Source organism: Ornithorhynchus anatinus, chromosome 7, assembly GCF_004115215.2.
Source record: "Ornithorhynchus anatinus isolate Pmale09 chromosome 7, mOrnAna1.pri.v4, whole genome shotgun sequence".
Taxonomy (NCBI): Eukaryota; Metazoa; Chordata; class Mammalia; order Monotremata; family Ornithorhynchidae; genus Ornithorhynchus; species Ornithorhynchus anatinus.
Genome location: NC_041734.1, coordinates 18,057,093 through 18,084,004, shown reverse-complemented (window position 1 = coordinate 18,084,004; position 26,912 = coordinate 18,057,093). Strand labels below are relative to the sequence as shown.

Below are 26,912 nucleotides of genomic sequence, written 5' to 3'. Positions count from 1 at the left end.
AAGCAAGGCTTGATTAATAAAAAATACCATAAGCCTCAAGCAGCTGCAGAGACTATAAAACCAGTGAACTAGAGAAAACTGAAGTAGCTATAAGCAAGATGTTTCCATTAACAGGAACTTTTCTTCTCTACAACATATAATACAAAAAGATTCCATATACATCATGAACTATAAATGTGCTATAAAGCAGGTAAAGCTGTTACAAAAAAGTGAAAAAAAAATACAACTTCAGCATACAAATGTCTCTCTTCCCACAAACTAGAAAGTCAGAAGTAAAATAGAAAAAAAATAGGAGAGTTTGCACCACGTTTGAACAATTGGGGAGTTTTGATTGTCCATCAGAGGGTAAATGTTTTCACCCACCATCGGGTTGTCAATGAGGGGTAAATGGGGGGATGATGATTGTACCTTTTAACAATACATAGTTAAAGAGCAGGAGTGGAACTGAAAGAGAGTAAAAACATAGATTAAAAGCCAGGAAACATTCAAATAAACAGGTAAAATCAGACTTTTAAATGCCTTTCTTTAACAGCTAACTGCATACCACTCACTGCATTCATTCATTCAATCAAATCTGTTGAGCACATGCTGTGTGCAGAGCACTGTACTAAGCCCTTGGGAGAGTACAATATAGCAATAAACAAAAGTAGATACAAGCTAATCAGTCTGCATCCCAAATGGGGCTCACGGTGTTAATCTCCATTTTACAGATTAGGTAAATGAGGCACAGATACAAAGTTAAATGACTTGCCTCACACAGCAGAGAAGTGGAGCCGGAATTAGAACTCAGGTCCTTTGACTGCCAGGACCAGGCTCATTCCATCAGCCCACGTTGCTTCGCATGATTCAAACAAGTTGGAAATTCTAAATGGGAAACCATGGAAACAGCTCCTGATATCCCTCTCACAGAAACAGAAAGATGGCATTTTCAAATCTTCTGTCTTGGTAAATAAACCTGCACCCAAATATCTCAGCATTATTAAGAACATTTGGTTCACCTTTCATTGATACACTGAGATTACCTACCCTTTCTCTCTTGTGTGTGTGTGTGTGTGTGTTACCAGTGGAATAGACCTAAAAGAGTCCTTATTTTATTGGATATGTACGTGTATGCATATACATATGAATGTGTATGCATATCTGTCTGTATACATACTGTATATATACACACAGTCTCAATCCCCATTTTGCAGATGAGGGAATTGAGGCCCAGAGAAGACAAGTGTATTGTCTCAAGTCACACAAATGGCAGAGCTGGGATTAGAATACAGGACCTTCTGACTCCCAGGCCCATGTTCTACCCAATTGGCCGTGCTGCTTCTCTAAACTCCTTGAGGACATGGAGCATGTCTAACATCTCTATTTTATTGTACTCTTTGGAGCACTTAGTACAATGCTCTGCATGCAGTAAGCACCCAATAAATACCAGTAACTGAATGAGATTGGCATTCGAGAGTTCTCTTCTGACTCTCTAACTGTAATTTACTTGTGATGGAAGAACCAGCAGGAATAAATGAAATCCACTGATAATCCACAGATCATGTTTTAGTCATAAATTCCAACTGTCTTCCCTGCCAACTTTTTACTAGATCTGCTAACAAAGTAGTAAAATTTCCAGGACTTGTATTTTTCCGACCCGACCTTCTGAATTGAACCAGTAAGTACTGAAACCACCCAGAGGCAGATAGCCAGAAGGCAAATGAATGAATAGTCTATAAACTGACTAATCAACCTCTGATAAATCAAGATCTGACTGCATTAGCGTAGGCTGCAAAAAGTTATCACGACGATTGACGATTATTTCTTGGTTTGAATTACAAATACTGGGAAAGGCATGCATAATGGAGTATATTCAAAAGGGGTTGTTATCTTGTTTGTGAGATGCACAGTGGGCAAAACTAGCTTCTGGTGGATAATAGCAATGAGGGACTAGGACAATTTGATTATAATTGTATTTGATGATAATAATAATAATGGCACTTGCTAGGTTCCAAGCACTGTTCCAACTGCTGCAGTAGAGACAAGTTAGTCAGGTTGGACACAGTCCCTTATCCCACATGGGGCTCCCACTCTTAACCCCCATTTTACAGATGAGGTGAAGCCCAGAGAAGTGAAGTGACTTGCCCAAGGTCGCGCAGCAAACTTGTGTCAGAGCCAGGATTAGCACCCATGACCTTCTGACTCCCAGACCCATGCTTTAGCCACTAAACCACACTGATTCTGTACTATGTGCCAAGAATTGTGCTAAACTCTAGGGTACATCCATCTACAGCAGATTAGATAAAGGCGAGTAGGCGGGACAACAAGTAGCCTCATTTTACAGATGAGGAAATTGAGGTTCAGAGAAGTTAACTGACTTGCCCAAGATCACACAGCACACTTGCTGTGCTAAACTGGGAATGGAACTCAGATTAGTTGACCCAGGTTCATGCTCATAGAGGCGGGTCTGGGAATCCAAAGGACTTGGATTCTAATTCCAGCTTGGCCACTTGTTTTCTTTGTGATGTTTGGTAAAGTCACTTCACTTCTCTGTGCCTCAGTTACCTCATCTGTAAAATGGGGATTAAGACTGTGAGCCCGATGTGGGACAGAGACTGTACCCAACCCAATTATTTTATATCCACTCCAATGCTTAGTACAGAGTCCGGCACATTGTAAACAATTAAAAAATACCACAGTTATTACTATCATTATTATTATTCAACAGGGAGATCATAGATACCATGGCTGGTGGAGAACGTCTGGAACCCCGGCTGAATCATGATGACTGACAGCTAGTGGGAAAGACAGAGAATTTTCCTGGGCTCCCTCTCTCGATGCCCCTCAGGCATTAAATACACTGAAAGGAGGAACTCAAAGGATAAATGGACAATCCAGGGGCAATAATCTCTCCCCCATCATTGTATCTAGAGGTGGCAATTTGGGGATGACTGGCCATCTTTTTGCTCTGGAATTTTAGATGGCACCGTATTAAATAGCATTGCTTACCAATATTTGCCCACTGGAAAACTAGCTATTCAAGGTGACTTTTTAAAGTACTCAGTTTGACTTTAGAAAATATCAACAACTAAGGAGGATTGCCTTGGAATATCTTTCAATGACAGAGTATTTGATAATTCACCAAATATCCGGTATTTAAATTTAATTTGAGAAATACTGAATTCACTGAGGAACGCTTTCACTTATAAAGCTTAGAAAAGTAGTTAGCAGAATTGAATTCATTTAACAAGTGCATGAAAAGAATCACAGTGATTCTTGTTTTCTCAGTTTCAAATTAATCTTTTTGACAAACTAAAATAATAAGACTTACCACCGGAGGTATTTTGAATTTCATCTTTTAAAATTCAATAAATCCTAATAAATAATTTCCTAATAGACTTCCAACGCACCAATGATTTACCACTAATCTCAAAAATTCTTGATTTTCCCATCTAAAAGACACCTCACAATCAATCAGTTGGATTCATTAGGAGCCTGCTGTGTGCAGTACATTGTATTAAACGCTTGGGTAAGTAGAATCAAGTAAGAGACCAAGCCCTTGAGGGGTTTGTAATCTAATGGGGGAGACTCACCGACAGCTGAAGAAGGTGGAGGAGAATGTTATAGTATCTGAGAGAAGGTGTACCAGAAGGATAAATAAAAAAAAGTGTAAGCTCATGAAAGACAAGAACATCCCCAAGTGAAAAAGGAAGGTGAATAAATGGCAGATGGGTGTAGAGTGGGAAGGTGGAACTAAAACATGGCACACCTTAGCACCATCGCTACTTCCGACTTTGAGGAATTCAGAGAGAGAGCGAGAGTTGACCTTTGGCCACGGGTGAAACCAAAGTTCGAGAACCCGCAACGGTGGTTTTGATCTTTCGCCCCCCCACCCCAACAATTTCCAAGACACTTGACATTTTCCCTAGATGCCAATGATAGGTTCCTAGGTAGTTTCTTCTTTCGGTACTGCCTAATCAACCTAAATATTTGAATATTGAATTGTGCAAGGAGGAGGAACTGCCCTTTTTGATTATTACTTGCCATAAAACTGCAGCCTCTTGGGATTTTTTGCAACACTCAGGGCTACCCAAGTGGAAAAGAAAAAGTTCAAACCAGTCACCAGATCCAAAATTAGCATTTTATTCAGAACGCCAGGGTGAGAGGTGGATCATTTATATTCTGGTACACAATACAGAGGCAAAGCTGTCAGAAGTCTCTCCAGTTTAAAAGCTTTTTTTTAAAACACACATTTAGCCTTGTCACCAGTATCAGGACACCCCCTTCTTCTTCTTTTTTTTTTTTTTGGTACAAATTATGTAAAACATTTGTGCTAAGAACTTTTCTCCCTCCCCAAATCAAAAACAAAACAAATAAAATAAAAAAATTAAAAAAATTGAGTATTCTAACTACAGCTCAACAATGAATCAATGTCACTTGTTTAAACCTGTTTTGTAAATACTTTACCCATAACGAAAGCTATAAACATGCAAAAACTGGAATCCAAAGTTCAAATAATACATACATGTTCTGAAGTTTCTGCACTTCTCCATAGACTATGCCAATAAAACATTATGTACACATACCATTTTTACAGTGACATGAAAAAAATACAAGAAATAAAAAAGTGTACATGGATTAAGACCAAAATGTCTCTAACGTTCTAGTTTACGGAGAAAAAAAACCTCAATTCTGCTACACACTGGTGATATGAAAACTCCCTTTATTTGCCACCAGCTGTTTTTAGAATTTTAGTGAAAAAGAAAATCTAGATCTAAAACTAGAAGTGATGTACAATTTTTCTCTCTCATGGCCTCCACCCCCACGATAATAAAACCGCTCCATGAGGTGTTTTTTTTTAATAATCTGTATTTTAATAAAAGCAACACAATGTAACAAGAGCACGTTGAAGCATATCACGGTTTAACTTACTGCTTCCCACCTCAAAAGAGTTTCTCTTTTACTCATCATTTCAGAAATCAGTACCATTAAAGCCTTAAACATAAAACTAATTCCGTTCTGAAAAAGGTACAAAAAGGCACATAAAATCCCAGTGCTTCTGTACTGTAAAATTCAAGTGTAACTGAGCTCGATATTTTGTTTTTTTCCAAACGGTATTGGCTTACTGATATTCCACTGAGCCCGAATTGGTTTGCAGCCTATGCCAAAGCCTTTAGCAAGCACTTGTGCTAGTAGACTACAAAGTTAAAGCCTAGCTCTGTACGCTTTTGGGGGAATATCAGTTGAAATGTTTGTACTTGTCCAAAAACCAAGTTCCAGTTGAAGTTCAGTCGTCGCCCCCGCCGTACATGTCGGCGAGTTTCTTGAAACGCGGTCCCCAGTCATTTAGGTAATCATAGTCTTGCTCACCGCCGCTACTTGAGGAATTCAGGGAACTCAAAGACCCCGCGGTGGAGCCGCTGCCTTCGTAGTCGAAGACTAGGAGAGAGTCGTAGGGCGGTGCTGTGGGATCGTTGTCCGCAGCTTTCAGTCCCTGCGATTGGGAAGAACGAGAGGTATGATGAGGTGCGAGGGGGAAGATCAATAATAATGCTACCAATGGCTCTTATTAATCACTGACTGTGGGCCAAATGCTGTGATAAGGGCTGGGGTTCATACAGATTGCTGTCGTGGCCTAGTGGATAGAGCACAGGCCTGGGAGTCAGAAGGACCTGGGTTGTAGTCCCGGCTCTGCCACTTGCCTGCTGCGTGACCTGGGGCAAGTCATTCTCTGTGCCTCGGTTACCTCATCTGTCAAATGGGGGCTATGACTGTGTGCTTCGTGTGGGATCTGGACTGTATCCAACCACCTTGTATCTAGCCCAACACTTAGAACAGTGCCTGGTACATAGTAAGCACTTAACAAGTACCATAAAGGGGAGGGGGGCTATCAGTCTAACAGAGAGCATATTTAATCCTCATTTTACAGGTGAGGCTCAGAGACATTAAGCGATTTGCCCAAAGTTACACATCAAGTGAGTGATGGAGCTGGGTTTAGAAGCCAGATCCTCTGACCCCATGTCCTGTGCTCTTTCCACTAGGCCTCACTGCTTCCTGAGTCCTATCTCAGTTTACCTAAGAAAACCATTTTCATCAGATTCCTCTCACCCAGAATCACTCATAGTTAGAGGGTGGGAGGAAGAGGAAGAGCCTGAGAAACAGACTGAGAAGGAGCAGTCGGAGAGATAGGAGAAGACCCCTGTCCCCAACCCCAGCCCCACAGCACTTATGTACATATTTGTAATTTATGTCTGCCTCTCCTTCTAGACTGTAAGCTTGTAATGGGCAGGGAATGTGTCTGTTATATTGTTGTGTTGTACTCTCCCAAGCGCTAGTACAGTGCCCTGCACACAGTAAACACTCAAATCAATTTGATTGATTGACACTTGCACTTGGATTTGACATTCACCCCACCCTCAGTCTTACACATTTGTGTAGATATTTTACAGCCTCTAGACCATAAGCTTCTAATGGGGAAGGAACGTGTCTACCAACTCTCTTGCATTCTACTTACCCCAGCGCTAAGTACATGGCTCTGCACAGAGTAAGAGCTCAATAAATGCCATTTGACTGATTCATTGATTTGGAGTTCTAAATCTGCCCATTCAAGATAACCACCCAGAGACACTACTATATCCTCTTTCATTCCCTAGAAAAAGATAATGTCATTCTCTCCCTCTTGACTGTAACCTCATTGTTGGCAGGGGACATGTCACCAACTCTATTATATTGTACTCTCACAAGCATTTAGTACAGTGCTCTGCACACAGAAAGTGCTCAATTCATAGCAATGATTGATTGAAAAGATTGTCTTTGTGAGATTGATACATAGAGGATGAGGGGCAGAAAAAACCTAGGTAGGCTTTGCAGAGCCTGAAGGCGGTCACAATGATCGATCGATTGATTGACGTGAAAGAAAGAAAGTCAATCATGTGGGGTAGAAATGGAATGGGAAAAGGTTTGAAAACAACATAGAAGACATGAGGGAAAAGCAGTGAAAGAGGGGAAGAGATGGGCAACGTATGTTTGATATCATGGCCAGTGTGAGCCTCCACTGATTCAGGATGAGCAACAGTAACAGTTCTTGAAGCAGGTGGTAGGGTTAAGGCTTGGAAGACAGAGTGTCTGTCAGTTTTGAAGTGGGAGGAAGCTGTGTAGGCAGAAATATCAGTTGACTTCAAGGGGGTTTGGAATAAATTCCTAGACAAAGAGTCCAAACTAGAGGTGTTTTTTTTAATGGTATTTGTTATGCCCTTACTATGTGTCAGGCACTGTTCTAAGCTCTGGGGTAGATACAAGATAATCAGGTTGGACACAGTCCCTGTCCCACATGGGGCTCACAGTAGTTGAGACCAGGAGCATGCTAAGGATAAGAAATCAATGTACTCATTGAATGTTTACTGTATGAAGAAAACTGTACTAAGAGCAAGGGAGACTATAAATGTAGCAGAATTGGAAGACACATTCCCTGCCCGCAGGGCACTTTATGCCTCACTAACCACAAAGATGGCTATCCAGGAAGGGAACCATCTTTATTGCCCCCCTCTTCCTGGCCCCCAAATCCAGATGTAAGGGGAAAACTTCAAAAGTTGCTAGGCTAAGTAGAAACTCTCTCCTGAGGACCCCTCCCTGAAGAGAAGCTAAGTGTTTCAGCACCAGGTACTTAGAGGCACAGCTAATTTAAGGGGGAAATGGCAAATGGATGAGTAGGCTAGATAATTGCCTTAGAAGCAGTCTCTCTGCTGTTAGTTGGAATTGGTGATGATAATAATATTTAAGTACTTACTATGTGTCAAGCTTACACTTACTATGTGTTATGGTAGACACAAGCTAATCACGTTGGATAGAGTCCCTGTCCTATGTGGGGATCAAAGTCTAAATCACCATTTTACAAATGAGGTAATTGAGGCACAGAAAAGTGAGGTGACTTGCCCAAGATCACAGAGCAGATGAGTGGTGGAGCCGGAATTAGAACCCAGGTCCTTCTGACTCCCAAGCCTATGCTCTATCCACTAGGCTATGCTGCTTCAGGTATCCTTGGGTTAGGATGCAGGTAAAAGGAATCTCCAGATTCTTTCGGTCCATTCTTTAGAGTTTTGAAATGCAAAAATACACGTGGCAACATTCCCAGTGGGAGATTATGCTTAGTTTGGAGTACTTTCACTGAACACTCTAGTTCCATGGATCCAATTAAGAACATTAACAGATAGAGTGACACTCCTCAAACTATTTTGCAATTTCTCCGAAAACTTTCCAACTTGCTTACCCCTTAAAGTGAGGAAAATTAACCGGAGATGACTTAGGCCTTGCTAAATTTAATAATAATAATAATAATGTTGGTATTTGTTAAGCGCTTACTATGTGCCGAGCACTGTTCTAAGCGCTGGGGTAGACATAGGGGAATCAGGTTGTCCCACGTGGGGCTCACAGTCATAATCCCCATTTTACAGATGAGGGAACTGAAGCACAGAGAAGTTAAGTGACTTGCCCACAGTCACACAGCCGACAAGTAGCAGAGCTGGGATTCAAACTCATGAGCCCTGACTCCAAAGCCCGTGCTCTTTCCACTGAGCCACGAAATTTCACCTCGACTTCTTATGGACTACTATCTTGAACTAAAACTAAAAAGTTTGCAGATAGAAATTTGAAGAGATGAAGATAGTATTGAACTTTTTGAAGTTTTCAGTTCCTAGAGTGGTGCACCTCAAGGCTAATTAAAAAGAACTCCAACAGACCCTTTTTGGTATTCGAGCAGGGTAAATTGTGATAGGATACATACAAAACACCTCTCGCATCATTCTGCCAGTTCCATGTCAGGATTGTACTGATGCAATGTCTTTCTCTGAAGAAATGCAGTGAGAAGAACAGTTATAGCAAAGGCTGACCCTAATCGCTTAAATAAATGGACCAATGGATGATTTCCTGTGGATCTATTAGACTGTAAGCTTCTCCGCTAGGTTGTAAAGGCCTGTTTTCTCCCAAGCACCAAGTACAGTGCTCTGCAACAGAGTAAGTGCTCAATAGATATTAATTATGGATCGATTCCATCCCATATTTATGGGGGGAGGGGGTGTTTTCTCCAATCAAAAAGATACATTTCTAGCGCTGAGTACCAAATTGTTTTTGAGTTTCTAATTGGCATGAAACTTTATCACCTATAATTTTAGAGTGCTTGTAAAGCAACCTGCAGAAACTAATTTAAAAGAATTAGAGACAATATTTTCATTAAGCCAGTTTTAATCTGCTCTGACAGAAGTATTTTAAGGTCAGATATTTTAAAATTTGTCAAAATGAATTTTATAAATTAGAGGAAAAGGCAGAGTAGTCCGTGTTGACTATGGAAGATTAATTTTAAAGGTATTTCATGTGGACACTCAGCAGGATTTATTAAACCTTAGCTGCAAGACATTTCTTGACAGAGAGATTTGGTTTCAACTTTTATTTTGCATCTTGGCTGAACCAAATTTGAAGCATTTACAAAATATATTGGAATGCATGCTGATATTCACTGTTTAGCCAAAATCAACTAAAGTTGTTTTAATTTCCCACTCTGAAGCTCATGTTTTAAACCCTCAAAACAAAATGAATTCCTACATTTGACAATGACATACAACTTTTCCACTTTGTTTACTGAACTGAAAATAAGTGAGTTATCTCCTATGGATTAGAGGTGACATATTTATCCAATTAAGTAAGCAAAGCAAGAAACTTCCTATATAAATTTTGCTTATGTCTTAAAAATATTTTGTTATATTTTTGTTGTAATCCCAAATTCTATTTTAGCCCCCTTAGGAACAGGCTTCCTATATGCCTGCATGTGTTTATTTCAAAAATATTAAATATTTGGATATTTTGTGAATTGACCAATCATCCTCAATCTGCCCAGTTACATACAGATAAAACTCATTATAAACATGAAAGAAGATTGTATGATCCTTGAGGGGCAGAACCAAGCTTTATTTTTAGTGTATGATCCCCAGCATAGTACAGTGCTCTACACACAGTAGAAGTCAGTAAGTTTAGATGAAGGTGACGGCAACCAAAGAGTTTAGAACATCTTGCCCTGCACAGGGTGTTCGAGCACTTAGTACAGAGCTTTGCACCTAGTAAGAGCTCAATAAGTAGCATGGATTAACTGACAGAACAGGAGATAAATGACATAAATCTAGGAATGTCATGTCTTTGAGAGAAAATGAATGGTGTACAAATGAGTCACAAAACATTCTTAGTTTCCAAATCCAGGCCTCACACCCAGTATTAAAATTTCCTCTTATCAGTCAATCAATCAAGGGTATTTATTGAGCACTATAGGCAGAGCACCATACTAAGCACTTAGGAGAGTATTATACAATATAATCCAATTCATACTGTTCTCTTACATCCAAGGTAATGGTAACCAAATTTATCATAATAAAAAGATCTAAATTATCAGTAACATGGATAAGCATCTAGACACGAGTTTCATTCATTCAACTCTATTTATTGAGGACTTACTGTGTGCAAAGCACTGTACTTAGTGCTTGGGAGAGTATAATGTCACAAGAGATATATTTCTGCCCAAGCTTTGTCAGTCTGAGAAGCTTCCTAAGAATCTTTTGAACAAGCCATGCAAATAGATTTATGCAGTTACCAGCCCATCAAAAATGGCCCTGTGAAAGCACTGACATTTATAAGGGATGAGTGTCAAAGGTGCTGGGAGAGTCGAAGGGGGATCAAAAAGGGACAGGAGGGAAACTCTGGTTTCAGGAGCCTGGGGGAAAATGGATAGAGTGGTGATGGCTACTAGAGGAGACCAGCTGAAGGAGTGTTATCAATGGCTGTGGGGATGAGGCCAGAGGAATTAAAGGAAAGGTGAATTTGAGATATGGAGATGAGAACAGGCTCAAGAGGTTAAAAAAAAAAGGAGGTAAAGAACAGAAATTAAGGAAGAGAGAGAAAGGGGTACAGGAGAGAGAAGGAGAGAGGTTTAGAGACCTAAAACAGGAAAAGGGTAGAAGCAATCTGGTATGTTTTTGATTTTACTCCAATCCATCTGGGCATGCTCCCAACTCCCAACAAGTTTGCTCACTCATCCACGACCATGGGAGAAGAGGAGCGTGGCTCAGTGGAAAGAGCATGGGCTTGGGAGTCGGAGGTCATGGGTTTGAATCCCAGCTCTGCCCCTTGGCAGCTGTGTGACTGCAGGCAAGTCACTTAACTTCTCTGTGCCTCAGTTACCTCATCTGTAAAATGGGGATGAAGACTATGCGCCTCACGTGGGACAACCTGATTACCCTGTATTTACCCCAGCACTTAGAACAGTGCTCTGTACATAGTAAGTGCTTAACAAATACCAACATCATTATTATTATTATTATTATTAACAGCATCTCAATCTGTGAAATTATAGGAGACTCTGCCCTCTAACTGCTACCCACTGGCCTGTTTCTCCTATACCCTCCTAGACGTACACTCAGTGTGATCAGGGAATGTGTCTGAGAAGCAGCATGGCTTAGTGGATAGAGCAAAGGCCTGGGAGTCAGGAGGACTGGGTTCTAACCCCGGCTCTGCCACTTGTCTGTTGTGTGACCTTGAGCAAAGCATTCACTTCTCTGAGCCTTAGTTACCTCATCTGTAAAGTGGGGATTAAAAGTGTGAGCCCCATTTGGGACAAGGACTGTGTCCAACCTGATTAATTTGTATCTTCCCCAGTACTTAGAACAGTGGTTGGCACATAGTAAATGCTTAACAAGTTATTATTATTACTCTCCCAAGCGCTTAATACAGTGGTCTGCCTACAGTAAGCACTCAATAAGTATGATTGACTGAATGACTGACCTTTTGATCAACGGCAGTGCCAGTGGACAGCATATTTTACTGCAGGTGTTTGAAAGGCCTTTCCGCTTCAACCGATGGAATAACCCAGTTCATTGAGCTTGGTATCAACTTTCAAGAATGATCACTCCTTTTCATATCAGGAATCAGATACCATCCTGGGTATTCCCAGAGATATTCCCAGGCCTGAACTCTTCTCTAATTCATTAACCTCAGCTGGACATTAGGACCAAATAGACATTGCTTTGGGGAGATGATATATTTCTGCCAACAAAGCCGAGGAAACATCAGTTCTCCTCTACAGAAACAGCATGGCCTCATGGATAGAGCACGGGTCCAGGAGTCAGAGGACCTGGGTTCTAAATCCGGCTCTGCCACTCAACTGCTGTGTGACCTTGGGTAAGTCATTTAACTTCCCTGGACCTCTGCTTTCTTATCTGTAAAATGATGGTTAAATCCCACTCCCTCCAACCTAAACTGTGAGCTCCTTGTGGGACAGGGCTTTGTCAAAACAGATAACCTAGTATGAACCCTGGAGTTGAGAACATAGGAAGTAATTAACAAATACCAAAATTATTATTAAAAGAGTACCCGCCACTCTACTAAGCCTCTTTGCCACACAGCTGGTCTCCCTTCCCAGAGGCCTCTCTGTCCAGCCAGTTCTGGTCTGGCTTGCTCCCCAGAATATGGGTCTATTTTTAATCTGGGGCTGGGTTACCCCCACCAGAGTTGCCCCCCACCAATCAATCAATGATATTTATTGAGCACTTACGGTAAGCAGAGCAGTGGCAAAGGAAGGAACAACAGATGGAGCAAATACTCCCCTGCTTCAGAAGCTGCTTAGATCTCTGTTAGCCAGGCCTGCAGAAGGTCCAGGAATTCTGGGATACAGTATCCCTTAGGTAGGGCTAGGAGGGGGTCTCAGAGGTGGGAATGGGGAGGCCTGGTAGCAAGAGGGGTCTGGGCTCACTATTCTCACCCATGTTCTATTTATAAAAAGACCCACAGACCAGCTCAGGGAAGAGCTTTATCACTTTTGGAAAAAAAAAAAAGCTGTACCACGGGATAGAGCGAATAGATCTTATTGCTTCATCTATCTTCGCTTTGTGCAACGAAGCTGGATTGTTAAATGTAACGGTGGTCTTGGCCAGTGGTGAAAGAAAATGGCCCAATAATTTTCACAGTGAAAAATCATAACTGTTTTATTCAACAGAGAATTAGCTTCTGCTCCCAGAGGCTCTTAAAACTCAACAAGACAAGTATTTAAGGCACTTACATAACATTTAATTCGGCTGCTCTTCTCACTAATCTTATTTGATGGAACTCTTTGGTCTTTTAGAAGTGAGCAAATTTCCACTGTTCTTGGGATTCAGAGGGTAATGTGTGAAGCAAAATCAAAATGAACGCCTCCCATTATTAAATTAATCTACGCTAATAAATGAATTTAGAGTACACTAATTTTGTTAGTCTATTTATTACTCGGAACCCAGGGAATAATCCCTTTTACAGATATTGTGGCTGAGTGATAATATATTACGAATGTAATTAATGCAGCTGTAGGAAAGTTAATTGATATATCATCTCTTTCGGTTTCATGATTCAATTACATTTGCCTGCTTTAAGACCATATTTACTTCCCGAGAAAGATAAGCTAAAGAGAGGCAGCGAGTTTTTCAATGAACCTTGAGATTCAAGTCCTAATTTATCTACAGGTCAGAAAGATTTTTCTCTTTGCCCAAAATGGGACTCGACCCATCTTTTGGTTATCTCTCTTTCCCCGCTTCGCGGGCTCTCGGACTCCGTTACCTCATTAATGAAGTCGCCAATGTCACCGGGGTGAGGTGCTGCTGATCTGACCGGATACTGAGGTTCTGCGTGAATGGGCCTCTCATCAAGCCTTCTGATCCCAACAGGTTTGATAGCGTCAGGTTCCACAGTATCAGGTTGCTGCAGCTGGCTTAAGTCATAGTCCTGCAAAATACGAAACCAGAGTCTTGTCTACTGGGGTTTCAACCAAAAACTTCCAGGTGCAGAAGGAAGCTGGGAGCCTAATATATAACCCAAACTCTCCAAACCGACTGCAGCTTAGCATAATAAAAAACCTGCCACTAGGCTTTCTCCGGGTTATGATTAAATATTTCTTTCACACAGTTCTTTCTTCTGTGTTTTTCATTTCCGTGGTCCGTGTCCCATCTGCTTTTAAATGCTTCTCATCAATTTTCCACTAGGAAACAGCAGATATATGAGGTAGCACTATTAAATGACTAAAACAATTGCCTAGACACTATAGATTTACAGGATGAAGCACAGATACTTATATCAAACCTCTCCCATGTTTTCTGAAAACGAAGCTCTTTAACTCAGAGACAGAAACAAGTTCAGAGCCCCACCTGCTTTTCACCCACCCTGGAAATACTTCAAAGTGGCTTATAAGATTGGAAAATGTATAGGTGTAAAGCCTTCTTTTTCCCGACTTGCCCTAAATATGTCTAGACTAGACATCACCTGATTGTCAAGTATTTACTTTATCAGTTTATGCTTTAGCAGGCTTTTGTTGCTCTTCACCAGAGATAGTGGTGAAAACAACAACAAAACCAAAACAAAAGACACCAAAACAACAAAAAAATGTCAGTCCACTCTTCAGTAAATAAAAACATTTAGGTGTGCACAATGGGAAAGGGAGTTCCTAAAATAATAACAATGATGACAATAGCAAAGCAACGACAACAGTAATAATGGCTAGCTATGTGCCAAGCACTGGGGAAGTTACGAGATAATTAGATCGGACACAATTCCTGAACCACAAAGGGAAGAGGGAGGGAAAACAGGTGGTTAGCAAGAGGAGGAAAAGGAGGCCCAAAGAACCTAGCTGAGTTGCTCAAGTTCACACAGCAGGCAGAACTGGGACTAGGACACAGGGCTTCTACCACTCAGCTTGGTGCTCTCTCCATTATACCACTCTGACAAGCACTAAGGTTTTGGGGCAATGCACTCACACATGGTGCAAAACTGTCACTTAACAATGGTATTTGAGCACTTACTGTGTGCAGCACACTACTAAACACTTGGTAGAGTACAACACAATACAGTTGGTAAAAAGAATCCCTTCCTTCGTTGAGTTTACAGTCTGTTAATGCTTGTCTCGCACTCTAGCTTGTAAGCTCATTGTGGGTAGGGAATGTGTAGGTTTATTGTTATAGTGCCCTTTTCCAAGAGCTTAGTACAGTGCTCTGGACACAGTAAGCACTCAGTAAATACAACTGACTAACGTGGGAGTTGACAATCTCAGTAGCAATCTTCACAATCAGGACATCTGCATATATACACCTGTTTGCCTAAGTATACAGATTTTCATGGTGAATGCTAGCCCTTAAGTTTATGGTGTGTTCAACTGATTTCATTCATTAAGAAACAAACTAAGCATCACTTTACATTTACATTTAGAAGTTTCTGTAGCCCAGAATTCCTGGATCTATGCAAGACTGGCTTATTGCTAGGCCCTGGGTTAATCTCCTTCACGGTCTTCAAGCGAAGAATTAGATGGATTCAAAAGGTATGTTGAGCCAGTAATCACAATGTCGCCCTCACTTTTGGTTTCAACATCATCAGCCAAATGGAACAGAACATACAAATTAATTGGGTAAGAGCTAATTTAGGCTTAGTTTTGGGCATAAGAGTCAACCTTCATATTTGAATTGCCATCATCGGATAAAGCCAACCGGTACTGTTTGGTAATCAGTTCCGGTTGAACGACGAGTTCTAGGACAGCAGACGGCTGTGAAGTTTTTGGAACCCGACACCTTGAGGCCTGATCTTTAAATTTTCAGCTCTGAGCCTGCCGCCTCGGTTCCTTCCACCAAGAGCCTCAGCTCTGATGCTGTGCTAAGGGTCACACTGACCTTGTGGGGATCGCAAAGATCCTGGAACAAGCTGGGAAGCTCTGAAGTCCTTCCCAATCTGAGAAATGTTCAGAGATTGCCGAAAGGCTGTATTCTTCCAGAATATGGTGCCTGAGACTTCATCATGCTGCAATACTTGACCGATGGAACACATATGAAGTCATAAGCACCTTTTTGTCTGGTCTGGGGAGTGCCTAGCTGTGGAATGTGTCTGCTTATTGTTGTATTGTACTCTCTCAAATGCTTAGTACAATGTATTGTGCACAATAAGTGTTCAATAAATATAACTGACAATGAATGCCCCGTAATAATAAATACCTGCTTTAACTACTGCTCTCTGTAGAGCACAGTGGGAAGACTAGCACTACAGGAGTGAACATTTCTTCATTTGATGGGATTATTTTCAATACACGCACTCGTTCATGTGGAAAATATCCGTAGGGGAGATCATTTTTACTTTCTAATCACCAAACACTTTGGGGTAGTGTAAACTTGCAAATGGAATTTAGAACCTAAAAAACCCCAAAAAACCAAAAGACCTCTGCAACACAAAGAATTCAAGAATTCAGAAACTTTATGGTAAAAATTGTGTATACTTTCAGAGGAGTAGCAGAGCTAAAAGATATTTATGTAAGGGCCATAAGGAGGGTGAGATGGCTATAAATCAATCAGTCATATTTATTGAGCACTTAGCATGTGCAGAACACTGTAGGAATATTTGGGAGAGTACAATAGAACAGAGTTGTTAGACATGGAGAAGCAGCGTGGCTCAGTGGAAAGAGCACGGGCTTTGGAGTCAGGGCTCATGAGTTCGAATCCCAGCTCTGCCACTTGTCAGCTGTGTGACTGTGGGCAAGTCACTTCACTTCTCTGGGCCTCAGTTCCCTCATCTGTAAAATGGGGATGAAAACTGTGAGCCCCACGTGGGACATCCTGATTCCCCTGTGTCTACCCCAGCGCTTAGAACAGTGCTCGGCACATAGTAAGCGCTTAACAAATACCAACATTATTATTATTATTATTACATGTTCCCTGCCCACAGGGAGCTTACAGACTAGAGAAGTTTATATGCCAGTTCTCCCTTCTCTTTCGTGGGACAGGGCTCTATCTGACCTGATCATCTGGTATCTATCCCATTGTTCAGCACAATGTTTGGTCCATAATAAAAGCTTAATAAATGCTCCAATTATCGTTATTATGTCTTGAAAAAAGAACTGACAGGGTTCTGTGACTATCAACTGAGGGGATGAAAGTGAGAGATAAATGGAGGATAATGTCAAGATTTCCTTCTTGACAGATGGGGAGAGTGGTGATGGTGTCAGAAGTGATGGGAAAGCCAGGAGGAAGAGAGGATTTGAGAAGCAAGATGAGTGTAATTTTTGACATGCAAAATTGAGATACAAGTGGGGCACCCTTTAGAAATGTCCCGGAAGCAGGACAGGTGAGATTGCACAGAGGGTTAGAAATCAGGACTGGGGAAAGAGATTTGGGAGTCACTTATATAGAGGAGGAAGTTGAAACAGTGAGAGGATGAGCTCCCCAAGGGAACAGTGTGGTCTAATGGATAGAGCATGGGTCTGGGAGTCAGAGGACCTGGGTTCTAATTCTTGCTCCTTCACCTGTCTGTTGCTTGACCTTGAGCAAGTCATTTAGCTTCTCTGTACATCAGTTACCTCTTCTATAAAATGGAGATTGACTCAAAGCCCCATATGGGGCATGGTCTGTGTCCAACCTGACTAGCTTGTATCTCCCTCAGCACTTAGTACAGTACCTGGCACATAGTAGGAACTTAAATATCATAAGAAAGGAAGTGAGTGAAGATTGGGACTAGAAGGGGATATTGAACTGGAAATTGGGGGACCCCCACAGTTAGGGAGTGAGAAACAAAGGAAAACCTGGCAAAAATGAACATAAAGGGGCCATCAGAAAGTAGGAAGAGAACCAGTAGGGAAATGTATGAGAAAAAACCTAGGTGAAATAATCTTCCCAGAAAGGGATGGAACACAGTATCAAAGGCAGAGAGGTCAAGGACGATTAGAGTCTCTTGGATGTGGTATGGAAGAGGTCATCGGTGATCAATTAATCAATCATATTTACTGAGTGTTTACTGTGTGCAAAGCACTGGGGAGAGTACACTATAATAAAGTAATCTTAGAGTCTCTGGTTCCCTAAAAAGAACAGTTTCCGGGGAATGAATGGGGCAGAAGCCAGACTGTGGAGGGCCAAGGAAGGAGCCAGAGGACCAGAAGCGGAAACTGGGTATAAACAACCTGCTTGAGAAGTTTGGACAGGAATGGTTACAAGGTGCAGTGAAAGAGAGGGTTTTTTTGGTAGGATAGTGGACATGGCAGCCTGTTTGAAAGCAGAAGGGAGAGCTCCATCAGAGTGAGTGGTTGGAGATGATCTAGAAGAGAAGAGTGGGTGTGAATATATACAGTGTTGGAGGTGCAGGTCGAGAGGGTGGATTTCAAAAGCAAGTAGGAGATCTCCTCTTGAGAGATGACCTGAAAGGATGAGAGAAGGGAGGAGATAATAAGAAGGAGCTGGGGAGGTGAGGGGGAGATTTTGAGGAGTTCGGGCCCGATGGATTCAATTTTGGAAACAAAGTAGTTGGTGAGGTCATCTGGGGAGAGAGAGGTAGAGGGTTTAAGAAAAGCATAAAACAGCAGGAACTGGATAATGGATGACTTAGTCTTGCTGAGCAGGAAGCAGAGTGTTCTAGCAGGACGGAGAGGGAATGCACAAAGGGAACTAAGACTCTTTTTCATTTCAAAGCACACGGATGACTTTAAGGCTAGCTATGATCATTCCACCCAATTCATTCCCCTCTGAATTACCAATGGATTGTGGTAGATTGTTGAGTGGGCGGATGCAGTAGGGGAGGAGACTGTCTTCCTGTTTTCATGATACTGAAAGGATGGGAAGTTCTGATTTTATCTGCTGCTTTTTTCCAAGCACCACTGTACCTGTCTAACCAGTCTACTATACTTTCCAGAAAAGACTTTCCCACTTATCTTGATAAAAGGCTCTAATGACTTTACAGACAGGAAGTTCTTCCTAAGGGAGAGCTTTCTACCCCCAAAGAAAAGCTGCAATGAATTCTTAACGCAAGCTTAGCAACTGCTCTCTAGGAAAATCTAATATCGGCAGGGCACAATTTTTTTTAAAGGAAGTCACAACTGCATGATTGCTACAAATTAAATGATTAAAAATGCTCTTTCTGCTTTCATAGCTACTTTTTTTGCACCGACAGTGCTACATTTTGTCATAGCTGCTAATCTTTTCTTTTTAATCCAGTGAGAAAACTGAAAATATCTGTAAGAATTAAAAAAAAGTTTACACCGGTGGGAAGCAACACCGCCTGATGGAAAGAGCACGGGCCTGGGAGTCAGAGGACCTGGATTCTAAGCCAGCTCTGCCACTTGTCTGCTGTATGACTTTGGGCAAATCATTTAACGTCTCTGTGCCCGTTTCCTCATCTGTAAAATGGGAGTTAAATACTTATTCTCCTTCCTACATAGCCTATGAGTCCACTGAGCAACAGGGACCATGTGTGACCTAATTAACTTGATAATAATAATAATAATGTTGGTATTTGTTAAGCACTTCCTATGTGCAGAGCAGTGTTCTAAGCGCTGAGGTAGATACAGGGTAATCAGGTTGTCCCACGTGAGGCTCACAGTCTTAATCCCCATTATACAGTTGAGGTAACTGAGGCCCAGAGAAGTTAAGTGACTTGCCCACAGTCATACAGCTGCCAAGTGGCAGAGCCGGGATTCGAACCCATGACCTCTGACTCCCAAGCCCATGCTCTTTCCACTGAGCTACGCTGCTTGATCTACCCCGGTGCTTGGGACACCAGTAAGCACTTATCAAATGCCATCATTATTATTTACTTCTAGTAGTGGGATGACAATTCTTTTTTTTTCTTTTAATATTTAAAATTAGTGGATTGAGCATAAACTAAAAATCAGCAGCTTAAATACTCAATTTGGTTTGTGCCTGGCAAAAGCACATGCTTGATGAGCAGCCATTCTCTGCCTTAGGAAATTTTTCTCAGAGTGTCTGATTGTTGAAAGGGTAATACAGTTCTCAATTCTCCTTTAAGGAGTAGGTTTCTGAAGACCCTCACATCAAGGGAAACTCATATTATAACCTGACACTGTATTATACCAGAGGTACATGAACATAACTGTTTCTCTAACAGTATTCTATCTACAGTGCATAGAGAAAACACGTTGTATAAGAGACTGATTGTATAAGACTAAGGGATAATAGATGCACTCATAAGAGTTTCAAAAAATCAGTGTCATTGAAATAATTGTACCAAACCAGAGAAAACAGGTTTTATAACAAATTGGGAAAGACTGTCGAGATGCGAGGTGTGGGGAAGACTAATTTAAATATTCCTTTTAGCTATAATGCCTGCAATCAATCCAGGAACAAGTAATAAATACCCTAATGAGACGCTAACATCATCCTAGCAGTTTCTTCATAATGATGATAATCCAAATGTCTAAGGTAATTCAAAACCTGTAGATTGATGAATTTTTATTAACGATGTCAGTAAAAGAAAGTCTCAATTTTATGCACCATGAAAAGAGAGCCTGAAGAAGAGAGAACAGTGAGTGAGTTCTGGGGGGCGAGGGGGTGGGGAGGAGGGGTGGAGAATCTTGAAAAAAAAAAAGTGTGGACCAGACATAAGGAACTTCTTAATCGCAGAAGGAAGACGGAGCTGGAAGAAGAGGCAGAATCAATCAGTGTTATTTACTGAGTGCTTACTGGGGGAAGAACACTGTACTAAGTGCTTGGGAGTGTGCAATACAATAGAGTTGGTAGACAGTTTCACCATGTACAAGGAGCTTACAGTCTAGAGGTGGAAATGGCCAACATTTCAGCCCTCTTCCTCACCACGCAGTTTTCCAAGGATAAGGAGGGTTTGATAAAATGCAAGTGGGACAAATGACACCGGATTGTGATATTTCTGTGTTGCAAAGCCAAAGGAGTTGGAATTTGGAAGCCACTGAAGTGAATTTCCTCGTGGTTCTTCTATGGTAAATTTTGCTAACTCCTCCGCCTTTCCCCCTCACTGCTGTTGCTGGGCTTCAGCTCTAAAATCAGCTTGACTGCCGAGATGCCATTAGAGAAACACTCCACCAAGATAACAGGTTGGCATATCTTATGCAATGCTGTTCACACCCCGTTCTTTAAATATTCCTGCCACGTTTATTGCCAGTCTTGACATTTAATCTTAACATGATAGTGTTTGACAGGGTTCTTTTCTTTAATGTTGACCCTGGAAAGCTAACGCTAGGTGCGGATCAAATTTGGTGTGAATTTAGTGGGGAAATACAAACAGCTGCTCTGGGAGCCATGCACCTTACTGCTTCCTACGGGCTTGAAAGAGCTAATGCACCAGAACTTCTCCTCTTAGCAGCTGAGGAGAATGGTACCCAAAGAGGATTGGGGTTTCATTATTCATTTCCTTATTCATTCAATTGCATTTATTGAGTGCTTACTGTGTGCAGAGCACTGTACTAAGTGCTTGGGAAAGTTGCAATACAACAATAAACAGTGGCATTCCCTGCCCACTCGGGGGAAGTACAGGACCTGATCCGACGTCAAACCATCTCTGCATCCAAGCATACTGTGTCTTCAGGAATGGGGAACTAGAAAAGTGGGTTTGAAATGTAATTGGGACGTTCTGGCTCTGATGTGGGGCGGAGAGGGCTGAGGTTGGATTTAATGCTTGAAAGTTATCTCTTATATGTTTCTTCCACCCCTTAAATTGCAAGCTCTTTGAGGACAAGGATTACTGTCAATTCATTTGTTTTGGGTACATCTCTGAGAAACTAGTAATAATAAAGTGTGGTGTTTAAGTGCTTATTTTATGCCAAGTATTGTACTGAGTGCTGGAGTACATTCAGGTTAATCAGGACCCACGTACAGCTCACATCTTAAATAGGGAGGGATAATAGGCATAGACTCCCCATTTTGCAGATGAGGGAACTGAGACACAGAACAATAATAATAATAATAATGATAATAATTATGGTATTTGTTAAGCACTTATTATGTGTCAGTGCTGGGGTAGATACAAGCTAATCAGGTTGGACCCAGGCCATGTCCTACTTGGGGCTCACATTCTTAATCCCCATTTAACGGATGAGGATTAGAACCCAGGCCCTTCTGACTCCCAGATCCTCTGTGTTCTATCTACTAGGCAACACTGTCCAAGACCGTACAGCAGAAAAGAGGTGAGAAGCCCGTTGTGGGCAGAGATTGTCTCTATTGCTCTATTGTATTTTCTAAGCACTAAGTACAGTGCTCTGCACACAGAAAGCACTCAATAAATACGATTGAATGAATGAATGAAGCAGCATCGCCTGATGGATAGAGTACAGGCCTAGAAATCAAAAGGACTTGGGATCTTGTTCCAACTACACCACTCGTCTACTACGTGACCTTGGGCTAGTCATTTCACTTCTCTGTGCCTCAGTTACTTTATCTGTAAACGGGGGATTAAGCCCCAAGTGGGACATGGACTGTGCTTGACCTAATTACCTTGTATCTACCCCAGCAATTAGAATAGTGCCCGACACATAGTAAGCACTTAACAAATACCATAAAAAAGGTATTTAGTTTTATACCAGATGGAAAATTTTCACCTCAGATGCCTCAGGTGTTTTTTGAACATGGAACAGAAAAACTGATACAGTATATCTCCTGGCAATGCATTTGCCTCATTTTATATCAGTGATAAACCTCTAAGTAGTGAGACTTTGAAAATCATCGCATCAAAATTGTGTTGACCTAAGAAATAAAGTGGTAATTCAAATAGTGGCCAGAGAATATGCCCATTTCCTAAGACCTGAAGGCTTGGTAAAGGTCATTTTCTGAGTAAGTTTGGGTATTCTTGAGAGGGTCCTAAACTGAATGTCCTCAAGTAGTCTGAAATTTTACCTAGAAAAAAAAAGTAGCAAATTGGATCGACAGCTGCACAGATAAAAAGTTCTAGTTCAAAGCTCCCTTTTTTTTTTCATTTTTGATCAGAGCGTTTACATAGGCTGGTGTGCTACCATGCAAAAAATATTTTGACACTGCATTTTTACCCTAAATTGCGTGTCCAGAGAACACAAATACAGGTATACTTTACACCATCTTATACTGCTCTCTCTCTCCCTTACACCCGATTTCTGTTTGGTCTAATTCCATCCAAGAATGTTACACAAGAGAACTTGTGTAGTGTTCCCGGGTGAGAACTGAAAATGGATGGCACAAGATGGGAGCATAGAGAAATGGAGTTAAAGAGAATGTTTGCAAAGTAATAGCCAAATCCTATGAAGAGAGAGGATCCCAGGAGACATGAATGATAAGGGAGGGGAGTGCAGGTTACAGCAATTTGATGCGGCATTTAAATTGCAGCAACTGCTCTGTTGAGCTAATTATACAGACCACGTAACGATGATCTGTTTCATCATGCGATTGAGGCGGGTGTTTGACTTTGTTAGCCAGAGTGGGCAGAAAGGGACCTGGGGAACTTTTGAAAACAGACAAAGGAATAATCCAATCCTTTAGATAATTGAAGCTGACCCATATTACCAAGCTGATGGACAGGTGCAAAGGAGACTGAGAAAGTAGGACATGTGAGGATCTCTTGCTATGAAGGAAAAAAAGAAAACAACAACAAAGTGGTTTTGTATTATTAGCATGCTCCTTCACTCTAGAGAAGAACGTCTGCCTTTGCCAAGCTATCTGAAGGAAACTGAAAATGAGAAGCAGCCTTGTCTAGTAGAATGAGCCCTGGTTTGGGAGGCAGAGGACCTGGGTTTTAATCCCAGTTCTGTCACTTAGCTGCTGTGAGATCTTAAGCAAATCACTTAACATCTCTGGGCCTCAATTACCTCATCTGTAAAATGGGGATTGAGACTGTGAACTCTATATGGGACAGTGACTCTGTCCAACTCACCTATCTTGTATCTACCCCAGTGCTAAATATAGTGCCTGGCACATACTAAGCACTTAACAAATATTAGGAAAAAGAAATACAAAAAACAGTAGGGTGAGAGAACATGCATGCTAATAGGTAAAGGTACTGGTGCCCCAATTTCCTCATCTGTAGTTGTTTCTTTGGTGGGGTGGATTTGTAGATACAACATAACAAGGTTAGATATAGTCTCTGTCCCACAGAGGGCTCACTATCTTAATCCCCATTTTACAGATGAGGGAATTGAGCCTCGGAGAAGTTAAATGATTTGGTCAGGGTCACACAGCAGATAAGTGGCAGAGCTGAGTTTAGAACCCAGAACCTCTGACTCACAGGCCCAGGTTCTTTCCACTAGGCTATGCTGCCTAGTGAAATACCTGGTCTTTCTCCCCCTTAGACCGCGAACTCCATATGGGACCGGAACTCTGATTAATTTGATTATGTTTATTTACCAAGTTCTTAGAACAGTGCTTAGCGTTGCAAGTGTCCAACTTGATTGTCCTGTGCTTATCCCTGGGCTAATTATAATAAGCACGCAGTAAGCACTTAACAAATACTATCATTATTAAATGCTTAACAAATATCATGGTTATTAACTAGAACTCCCACCATTTACCTGGGTAAGATACTTGTGCAACTATGAAAAGGAAAATGTTATACCTATCAGATCACAGACATCCATTCTCCCTCACCCATCTGTTCCCACACATTTCTAGGTCTACCATGGTGAGAAACCGTGTGAATAAACTCTTGGCCATTCTTTACACAAGAGGTCCAGAGATCAATACCTCATATCTGAATTCTGACTAGGATGAAAGTCAAGTCTGTCTCTAAAATTGAGATTGCAAAGTAACCCCGGATCAGATGCTGTCCTACAGAAATGTGGGCCTCACGTTTTTCTAAGAATAAGGACACCCAGTACTCAGAGAACACGGGAATCGTGTTCTCATAAAACCCTGCATTAAAGAAAGCTCACATTGCAGCACTCACTGGTTCTGGCCTAATTTTTCTCAATACCACAGTGAGCTGCCCTCAAGTAGGCTTACTTTGTTCATTCATTCATTCAATAGTATTTATTGAGCGCTTACTGTATGCAAAGCACTGAACTAAGCGCTTGGAAAGTACAATTCGGCAGCAGATAGAGACAATCCCTACCCAACAACGGGCTCACAGTCTAGAAGGGGGAGACAGACAACAAAACAAAACAAATAGGTACAAGTAGGAAGGCAACACTGCCATCAAAATAGATAAACAGAACCATAGATGAATGTATATCATTAATAAAATAGAGCAGTAAATATGTACAAATATACACAAGTGCTGTGGGGAGGGGAAGGGGGTAGAGCAGAGGGAGGGAGTAGGGGCAATGGGGAGGGGAGGAGGAGGAGAGGGAAAGGGAGAGCTCGATCTGGGGCTCAGGAGGTCTTACGGTAGAAGATGGACATTCCCCAATCCTCTGACAATGTTCTAGCCGAAATGTGCAGTGAAAACACATCTTGCGGCAGAACTGCCTAGGAAGCAGTGTGACTCAATAGAAAAGACAAGGGCTTGCAAGTCAGAGAACCTGGATTCTAATCCCAGCCTTGCCACTTGTCTGCCGTGCAAACTTGAACAAGTCACTTAAGTTCTCTAGGACTGTTTCCTCTGTAAAATGGGGAATAAATCTTACTCCCTCCTAATTAGACTGTGAGTCCCAGGTACCACAGTCTAATGTGAGTACCATTAAACCCCCTTCCACTCCCCCAAAAAGTGTATCTTATTTTTCTCTCTTGGAAATCTTTCAAATGGGGTGTTAATAGGCAGATAGATGCACCCTTAGGGAAGACAAGTTTGGGAGAGGTACAAAGGTACCTTTCCATGGAAATACCAAGATCTCTAAACACTAGAAAGAAGGAAGAGAGAATGGAATTATCCAAGATGGATTTTTGGCCCACAAAGCACAGTCCCTATTCTGGAAACAAGTTAATGTTCAGGCCTGGGAGGAGTGGCAGTGGTGTGTATCTTCAAAATGATGGCCATTTGAGTGAGCGATGGTATGTAACCCAGAAGAAACATACCATTGTGGATTAATGGTCTGTTCTGGGAAAGAATTGGCAAGATGTTCAGTGATGGGGCAATAAAAAAGAAGGTTTATGGTATTATGAGTTTCGCAAAGGACTTGCTGCTTCTGCAGTGACCTGGTGGGGACAAGTCAACAAACGTACTCCAAAAAACTTATAGGTCCTCACCTGGTCTTCTTCTCCGCCACCTTCCTCATCGTATTTTAAGATATTGTCTCTGACGTCGTCTTCGGGATCGATCAGAAGCTGTTTGGCCTGGCGTTCCTTGTCCCGACGCTTCATCCACACAACAAACATCAAGACCAGGACTAGAAAGGATAAGCAGAAGGACACAATGAGACTAGGGTTGCTACTGCCAATTCTTGAGCCATTCCATAACGATTATTTATTTATTTATTTTTAAACAGAGTGGAAGGTATTCCTTTCTTCCATCAAACCGCGGCATTTATACCAGTGAGTAGGCAGAGTTAAGTGAGGGCTGGAGTGCAAGTGGAATCCACACTTTATTCTAGAAAGGCTGAGGGACTTCATGATATAGCCTTCGTAGCAGCTGCTCACCAAAAATGGCGAAATCAAGTGATGTGACATAACTAATAATGTTGGTATTTTGCAGGAGGCCCAGCTTCCCTCGCCGAGCTCAAAGTTGAAACCTCACTTTTCAGCAGAAACCGACTTATCCCAACGCTAGACATCTAGGGACAAGTCCTGCCTCAGATCGGAGAGCAATTTCTCTCTAGAACCTGAAGATAAATGAATCCCCATTTTAGCACAATTTTTAATATCCATCAGAAAACAACACTACCATCTTTTTAAGCGAGACACTTGGTTACAATCGGCATTGCTCTTTTGACAAGTCTCTCGTGAGTAACAGTTTAGGATAGCATGTAGGTTTCATATTGCAGCCAAAGTAATCTCCAGGTACAAAGTCAAAACATTTGAGGCTAGCTCAGTAATTTCTGGAAATGAAGGAACGGAATTTCAATTGCCGGATGCCCTTATAAAGGGAGGAAACATGAAGTTGGTAGCTAACTTTTTAAATTTTTTTCAAGATCCATGCCCAATAAACCAAATCCCCGTACTGTCCTATAACTCAAGCAAAATCTCCAGAAATTGGTTCTGAATTCTTAGATGTCGTGTAAAAAATGCTTTTAACGGGTTAATTTCATATATTCT

The 26,912-nt window shown here is 41.5% G+C and overlaps 1 protein-coding gene across 1 annotated transcript in view; it reads right to left on the bottom strand.

Annotated features, from left to right (window-relative positions):
* Positions 1-4,101: 4,101 nt before the first annotated feature.
* The window catches only part of CDH2 (cadherin 2), a 208,080-nt gene continuing 185,269 nt past the window's right edge, over positions 4,102-26,912 (bottom strand). Inside the window, exons 14-16 of the mRNA XM_007667640.3 lie at positions 25,908-26,047; positions 13,600-13,764; positions 4,102-5,473 (exon numbers count right to left, since the gene is read on the bottom strand). Of these exons, the coding sequence (XP_007665830.2) occupies positions 5,267-5,473; positions 13,600-13,764; positions 25,908-26,047 (512 nt within the window). The 3' untranslated portion in view covers positions 4,102-5,266. The remainder of the gene's footprint in view (positions 5,474-13,599; positions 13,765-25,907; positions 26,048-26,912) is intronic.